An 8,954-nucleotide genomic window follows, 5' to 3' on the forward strand; every position below is an offset into this window, starting at 1 on the left:
CCCTTCCAGGACACCACCCAGAGACTCCAAGAAGGCCGGGTACTCTGAACTGCTGTTTGGTGCATAAGCACAAACAACAGTCAGAGACTGCGACTCTGCGACTTGCAGCCGCAAGGAGGCGACCCTCTCGTTCTTCGGGGAGAACTCCAACACAGCGGTGCTGAGCCGGGGGCTTGTGAGTATCCCCACACCCGCCCGGCGCCTCTCACCCTGGGCAACTCTGGAAAAGGAGAGAGTCCAGCCTCTCTCCAGGAGTTTGGTTCCAGAGCCCACGCTATGCGTGGAGGTGAGCCCAACTATTTCTAGTTGGTAACGCTCCACCTCCCGCACAAGCTCGGGCTCCTTCCCCACCAGCGAGGTGATGTTCCGGGCCCGGCCACCAGACGCTCGCCTGCGCGCTCCCCTCCCGGGTCTGGCTCCAGGAGGGGGCCCCGGTTTACCCGTACCGGGCGAGGTACACTGGATTAAATGATCCCGCTTCATAAGGGTCTTTGTGTATTGGTTTATTAATCCACGTTTCAATAGGTCGTAGAGTTTTATTATCAATCCCTGTTCAATGACCATGATCATTTTTGGAGAAACATTATTTCTTTCACTTAGTTATATAAAATTGATCAATTGTAGAAGTACATACCCTCCATACAACCCTCGTTCTGGTTAGGCTTCCAGGTTTATTCTCAGAATTTTATTTTCCTTTTCACGCTTTGCCAATTTTTTCTTACCTCAGTGTGGGCAGTGTGTGCAGATGAACAGTGTTTAGTTTTCCTCTGGTAGCAGAAAGCTGCCCGATGACGTATTACAGGTCATCAAAGTCTGGAAGGTGACACACTGAGGTAACAGAGCTCGTTCAAAATCTGCAAAATATCTCTTAAAGTATCTGTACAGTACTCCCCCCAACATGTGCTTTTAAATGCACTGCATTTATTTTGTATATATTTATGTACGATTTACTGCTTTGACAACATGAGGTCTTCCACTTTCAGAATCAGTAAACCAACTCATGTTGTCGAAACTTTATTGTATTTCAACAATACAGCCATGCAAATATAAACTTTGCAGATATATCTGATAACAGGTTGTGATCAAATGATCCAGGAAATTATCCAGGATTGTCTTGCCGGCCACTGTCACATCCTTGGTATCACTGAAATCTAGAAATTCCCAGCTTTTTAAAGACCATGAACACATCTTGATTGGAAAAAGAGAAGTGTTTCTATTACAGCTTGGTGTAAGAGTCTTTTCTGTGTTTTATTGTCAGTTTCTCTCCTTTCCTTTGATCCCTGTGTTCCACATTTCCATCAATGTCAAGGACATTCAATTCCTGGAGACTTTCCATTACCCTAACCCTAACGATAATTGCAGTCTTTACCTAAAATGAAAGGATTTACATAGGGACTTGTATTTTGTCCCCATACAGAAAGTGATTTCCCTTAACATGACTGTGTTAATATTCCCCCACGGATGTAGATGTAGATGTCCCCACAACATGAGTAATACTCAGCCACACACACACAATTATTGCAGAGCAAAGAGACAAGTGTCGTGTTGGCTTGGCAGTCCACAAACTTGTTGCCTCACTTATCTTTCATCTTCAACCCAGTGACCAGACTGATTTTGACGGAAGGGACAAATTTTGGCCATCAGATTGAGGGGCTGCTCATACTGACACAGTTTGATCCTTATTTCAAACCATTTTATTTGTAAAATGAATGTCCACTTTTCAGCGGTTTTGGCTTTGCATCTTTTTAGTCTTTGAAAAGTGTTATCTCGGACATGTCAGATTTAAAGATGATCCCTGTAGCAAATAAATGAAAAGCCTTTCTGAACCAACTATAAAAGAATGCATATATTAAAGGGTTCACAGTAGAATTTAAGTAGCCCACCCATACAAGTGTTCCAAACAAAGCTGGTGGTGTTGAGTAACCGATAAAGGGATCAATGATGTTACAGACAAAAAAAGGAGTCCAAAAAGAAAGAAACGCCCCCATTATGATTGCAAGTGTTTTAGTGGCTTTTGTCTGGCCTTGTCTTGTGTTCTGTATGCTGTGCAACTGTCTCTGTGCCACTAGGAAAATCTTTAGATAAATGCCAAGCATTATTATTCCTGGAATGTAAAAGGAAAGTACAGATGAAACTGTACTTGACAGTCCACTCTGTAACAAGACACATCCTCCTTCACATGCAATTTGGTCATAGTAGAACTCCTCAATCCCCCAAAGATTTAACTTGAGAAAAATCATTCCAAAGCCTATGAGAGCTGAAATACTCCAACTGAGCAGAATCATGATCAACACAACATTCACAGTAATTTTTCGTCTATATAGTAGAGGCTTGCAAACAGCATAGTGTCGGTCAAGTGATATGAAAGACAGATTTAGAATTGATGCTGTACACAACATGACATCAGAACTCATGTAGACTTTACAGATGACGTCACCAAAATACCAGCAAGACTCTACAGACAGAATCATACTGGGGAACATGACGAACAGCCCTAAAAGAAGGTCAGACACAGAAAGAGAGGCAATCAAGTAATTTGTTGGAGTATGTAGCTGCTTAAAATATGCAATAGAGACAGAGACCAAAAGGTTTCCAAACACAGTTATGATGACAGTGACCCCTAGAATCATGTAGAGGGTGATGCGTATGGGCAAGGGATAGATGGTCCTCAGACATGAACCATTTCTGGACTCATAGCAGAGCTCTGGCTCCATCTGTTTGGATGTATGCAAGAATGATATGATCTTTATCTTTATTTTAAATAAAAATCCCTTCTATAGTGGTAACTATTCCAAGGTTACTTTGTTAATTTGGGTGACAGTAAGTCAAATCATTTTCTAGTTTATTGTTATGTGGCACTGGTCACTCTGGCACTAAAACAGAAATCAATTGGTTTATCTGAAAACACTGTCACTGTTGAATTATTGTAAAGATATGTCATATGATTGACTACTGAAATCATAAGAGACTGGATTATATCTACTGCAAAAACATTAAAAGTCATCCTGTGACAAATAATAGTTGTTGCATTGCTGCTCTTTTGTCTTTTGGATATTCTGAAACCTTGTCCATGCAACAAGGATTTAACTATAAACTGCTTAAAATGGCATTTTGCTGCAGGAAACATAAATTTGTCTTCTTTGAAAAAAACAACCCACAAAGGTAATCGAACAAACTTAACTGCTCCCTTTAAAAACTGTCTGAATGAAAATAATGACAGAAGATCAGTACAAACATAAACATCAAGTCCCAGCTGTTTATTTTTCCTTATCTTGATATCCCATGAATCTAATCTAGCTATCAACAAGCCAATGCACCACTTAAACCCATTCAAATATGAATATTAGATAGTTCCTCAAAGCATATTTAATTTGAGTCCCACACTTGCCTTCCGTTAGCTGAAAAGATGTTGTATGGCCACCACAGTATTTGTTTCATATGGGGTCAGTTTCAATGTGTACTCATGAGCTCTTCTTCTCTTTCGCCAGTAACTTTAGAGGTTAACTAATAGACCCTCAGGGAGTCAGGTCAGACAGTCTGTGGAGGATAACGACAGAAGGTGTTGAATATTCCGTTGAACAATTAGTACATAGTGTTTAAAGTTTTAAAGTGAGTTTTGAAACTTTGGCAAATAGATTTAAAAATGACAAGACAAAGCTGATCCTGCTGCAATGAATGGGCAGATAAACTGAAACACACTGGCTACATTGATTGATTGGCGACACAGATTCGGTATATGAAAATAGTGTAAATAGCAGAATATATAGACTTAAGAAAATATACAATCTTAACATCAAAACATACAGACTTCAACATACTATCATTGCACAAGTAAGCAGCAGTATGCAGGTGAAGTCTAAAATATGATAATAGATGAAAAGAAATCATCTATCCCCTCATATTTAGAACGGGTTATTGATGGTGGAAATCGGCATTTTCCTCCATTGTCAGAGAGCTACAAACTATAAAAAATAATGCCAGTTGTGTGTAGTTTGAATTTAGACATGAAACACGGTTGCGGGGCGGTCCGCACATTCTCACGGCAAGTTCACTTTTCATACATGTGGCGTGTGCGGAAAAAACAGCGTACGCAATGTTTCTGTACGTACGCATCGTTGATACATGAGGCCCCAGAACTGGAATTAAAATAAAAAGTTAAGAAAGTGGAAAGGCATTTCAAGACTGAAAATTATCAGCGATATTCATGGATGACAGTACTGTTGGAGTTGTTTACTTTTACGAGTGACAAGTCATCCACACGCTGTCATTCATTCATATTTCAGCGCTGACAGAACGGACAGCGCTGGCTCTTTGTCGTATTTGACTCCGTACAGCAACAATAATGATAATAATAATAATAATAAGTGTTCCCCCAGACAGTGGTTCAGTTGGAAAACATGCATAGATAGTGCGTCTGGGTCAGACATGCATAAAACAGCAATTTTGAACACTTCATGCTGTTTAGTTAATTTTTTATTTAATTTCTGTTTCTTTTGGATTTTTGTGCGTATTATGGAGCCGTTTTGGTCCATGTTTGTAAATCTTTTTCCCCACACGATTACATTTTCTAAAGTTGCAACAAGCGGGGTCGGAGTGTGTGATAAAAAGCACCACGGTTTAAAAACAGGAGTTGGTCGGACTACTGAAGTCCCAGCTGTTGTGCTCATGGTTCGCCACTGCATTTTACTGTGTGGCTGCAGGTGCGGCCATCACAGCTGTCATGAAAACATCTTATGTAACATCATCAGCATGAATGTCCCAAGCACTGGCCCTCATTTATGAAACGAACATACGGGAGAACAGTGGACATACGGTTATTTCTATGCAAGACATTGGCATTTATCAATTTAGACGTGAGTCCACATGTCTGTTGGAGAATTGTTATTATTATATAACTTTGTGGTATTTTGTTATTTAAATGGGGGCATGATATTTAAACGACTCTTTTAAGCCACCACATTTATCAACAGCCGAACATTGTTGCGCTGTGATTGCAGAGATATGAATGTTTCATGAATCACAGGCGAACCCTATCGTAAGATGATTTATACACCCGGATCTGCACTATTTCTACGTTTGATTGATAAATAAGGCCCACTGTCTTTAAACGTTTCAAAGGTTTTTAATGACATATGAAAATTGACTTCAAAAATGCTTCACAATAAAGAGTACAATGAAAAAAACATAAACAAGTTGATGTGAATATAAACAAATAGAATGATTAAATCATGGATAAGATGAGGATTTCTTTTTCTCAGAATTGTAATGGAAAATTGATGTATAGGTCGCACTTGCATAGGTTGGGCTTGTAAATTTAATTTCGATTTCTACTTTCTTGCCTTGGTCAGACACCTTGGATAAAAAGACTGGTTAAAATATTTAGTTATATTTTGGTTTTGCCTTGCAGCACAAAAAAAGGTTATGCTCAGTGTTTGTTTTTTTCCTTTTAGGTGCATTGTGTGTTTTGTTGTTGTGTCACCTATTTGCCTAAAACCTTTGTAATAATACAGCCTTTGTTTATAATAACATGAAATGAAGCAGAACTGAAGAGTATTTCCTCATTGAAAGGAGCACACTGAGAGCTCTTTTGATAGAAAGTTCTTTTTGTTCTTGGCTTTGGCAAAAGTTTCGTTTACCAAATGGCGTCACTGGTAGTTAATTGGTCTGGTTGGTTGTTACCCCACGACAGCATTTATTGAAAAGCTCCAATCAGTGTATGCCGCCCTTCAAATCTTTGCATCACATGGAGTTCAACTTTTAACAAACACAGTCAACTGTGTATGTGGTTGACCCCATTTGGCTGTTAAACACACTACAAACTGATATCGATATGTGTCTCACCCTGCAGTGCCCACATATCGCCTTAGCAGGCAATTATCACTTGCCTTCATGTGCAAATGTATGACAACAGCCCAACAGTTTTAAATGACAACTTCTTGGGTGTTCCTTGTAACAAAGCATCTAGCAGCATCAGGTTAAAGGGTTGTACCTTTGACACATGAAATAACGTATACTGCTCATGCTGTTAAATGACTTACTGAAATGATCCTCATCATCCACATCAGCTTTGTATAATGTCTTTGTTTTTCTGATCACTGTCAGCACTTTTCCCTGATCCCTGCAGTATTCAGTGTCCTCTTTAATAACTCAAAGTCCACCTTATTTGTGATGCTAGAACTCTTCTGGTAGTCTAGTCATAATCCCCCTAGGCCCAATAGCAAACCCAGAAATGTTGAGTAACCTAAAGTTTTATTGCAGAAATGTCATCTATAGACCTAGTGGATGGAATTCAACTTTGTTGCCAAAAGCTGCACTTTGCAATTGGGCAATTTGCATAATTAGCATGATAAGCCAATAAAGTTAAGACACCACAGGTGAATAGGGTAAAAAATTAAATAATAGATATCACCATGAAACTTTCTCACTTAATAACTTATGTTAAGATGAGGGAAAAAAATGTATTGCATGTTTTTTTTATTTTAATGTTTAAATATGCAAATGAGGCAATATCTCATCAAATACTGTCAGAAGCAAGGCTAAAACATCCTTTTTCGCAGTGAGACAGGAGTGTAAAGGCAATTGTTGTTCTTCTTTTAAAATAAACTTTCGCTCTAAACTATTTAAAACGCCGTCAGCTAGATCGAAAGAGAGCTTCGCGTCTGCTGCAGCTATGTTGGATCCGTAAGAAAACTACAAAACTACAAGCTTCCGTCTGCCGAGTAGTACGCGTCATCGTCTTGCCGTCCCTCCCCGCTCTGTGATTGGATCCTAAAACAGGGCTAAGAAACGGCGTTAGTTTCCAGACTGTGTTGCAGTTCGAAATTAAATTGAGCGCGCAAGGCAGTCTGGGTATACCCAGGCTAGTTTCTTATTGTAAACAACATGCAACATAAACACCAATTAAAAGTGTGAATAGTGGTCTGTTTAGGATGAAGAAAGATGTCAGCATCCTTTCCTGACTTCTCACACCTTCATGAACTGGGAACTCATTACCGCTGTCTGGCTTCTGGCACCTGCCCAACTAGGGAGCTCATTATTTTCAGAGGTGTTGGAGAGTCACTTTAACTGCATACTCATATGACAAACAAATTAGTGACATGTCACCTAAAACGAAAACATAAACACTCAACCGACACAAAGAAATGTTATTGACAAGACAACATATCGTCACTTTTGTTTTTACAAGTACACTTTTTGTTTAAACTTATCGTTTTCATCGTACGTTAAGAAATTGCGTTTGAATTTACTTTCCATTGATTCATCCATTTATTTTCTAAGCCAGTTCTATCACCAGTTGTTCACCAACTGTGAAAGGCTGGTGACCGCACAATTCTCAGTAACTCTCAAGAATACCATAATCATGACATTTAAATAGGCATTTTTAGGGACATCATTGGTTATAGCAACAATGAAGGACTGCTGACAATTTTTTTAAATTGGACTTAAGATCCAATGATCCTGTTGACAGCCCTGTATTCAAGCAGAGTTGACTTTACCTTCACAGACTCAAGGAGGATTGACTCAGCGCTTGTAATGTGATCAGATAAAACAACAGATGTTCTTAACATTTGGGAGACTCCAACCGTCATTACACACTAGACAACTACTGAGCTACCTGACAGCTACCTGTCTGAAACTGAAGTGAGGAAGATCATTCATACAGACAAAAAACAAACAACAAAACAACAAGCCCACTTCCGATCCTATTCAAACACCAAAAATATTTTGTTTTCTGTCAACTAACAAAATGAATGTTAATCCACGCCAGCTGAGCGCTAAGACTTGCATTTTTTTTGTTTTTTAGGCCATTAACTTTTAGAAAAAGACAGTGTAGATAGAGACAACAAACATAAACAGAGCAGAGTTCATAGCTCATCAATCTGTGCAAGACGTGTTGATACAGTTCAAGACTCTGCATCGCATCCATTAGACTAAATTCAGACTGTCTAAACGGTTTTCTGATATTGACCCATTAAGTGTTTGTTGTAAGTGCAACCCAGCATCGCATACTCACATGTTCTGGACGTGCCCAAAGCTAGACCATTCACTCCTGCCACCTCCTCAGTTTGGAGCTTTATTTTCTTGCATGTTTCCTGGTGAATGGTAGGAATCCAGTTTCATGTTGCCCTTTACTCACTGCCATCTTATATGTAAACTTCAGCCATCTTTTGATGACATAACTTTCCAGATCTCCAGAAATTCAAGAGCCTGGTGAATAATATAGCATGGGAAGTGAACTGCCACCAACAGGTCTCTAACAGATGCTCCATGGGATTCAACATGGCTGAGCAAATCAAGAACAGCAGCTGTGGCCCAGTTGGTAGAGCGGGTCTTCTTCTGATCGGAGGGTTGGTGGTTCGATCCCTGACCATGGCAGCCTACATGTCGAAGTATCCTTGAGCAAGATACTGAACCCCAAACTGCTCCTGATGCTGCGTTCATCGGTGTGTGAATGAATTCCCAATGGTGGCAGGTGGCACCATTTAGGGTAGCCTCTGCCACCAGTATGAATGTATGGGTGAATGAGCGTAGAGTGTGTAGAGAACATTTATATTAGAGACTGAATGAGCTGTATGCTTCTGGTTATCATAATTAAAGGCTAACGCCCAGCCAACTTTGTATTCGAGAGAAAGTTTCCCTGAAGTTACTCCGGACTAAATTCCAGAAGAATAGGGAGTGAGATAAAACATAGCTGCATTGGCATCTATGGATGGAAACGTCTAAGTCTTTTACCATACCCAACTTTGCAGCTGGTTGTTGTCATCATTCCCTACTGTGATGATCTAGCTTGATACCATAGTGCCGCTTGACATCAGTGCTTCACGGGGAAAAGGTCATTATCACCACTAGTTTGCAGTGTGAGCAGGATCATTGGATTGGACTTGGTGCTGTTTGAGGCTGAATCGGTTTAAACAACACAGATTTATCCCTTGACACAATTTAATTAAAGAGGA

The 8,954-nt window shown here is 39.8% G+C and overlaps 1 protein-coding gene across 1 annotated transcript; it reads right to left on the reverse strand.

The window, feature by feature from the left end:
* Positions 1-1,745: 1,745 nt before the first annotated feature.
* Positions 1,746-2,714, reverse strand: LOC131969832 (trace amine-associated receptor 1-like). Its single transcript, XM_059331055.1, has 2 exons — positions 2,426-2,714; positions 1,746-2,353 (listed from the first exon to the last, which is right to left on the reverse strand). Exons 1-2 carry the CDS (start codon positions 2,712-2,714, stop codon positions 1,746-1,748), a joined length of 897 nt encoding a protein of 298 aa, XP_059187038.1.
* Positions 2,715-8,954: the final 6,240 nt, after the last annotated feature.

The sequence above is a fragment of the Centropristis striata genome, chromosome 4 (assembly GCF_030273125.1).
Source record: "Centropristis striata isolate RG_2023a ecotype Rhode Island chromosome 4, C.striata_1.0, whole genome shotgun sequence".
Classification (NCBI taxonomy): domain Eukaryota; kingdom Metazoa; phylum Chordata; class Actinopteri; order Perciformes; family Serranidae; genus Centropristis; species Centropristis striata.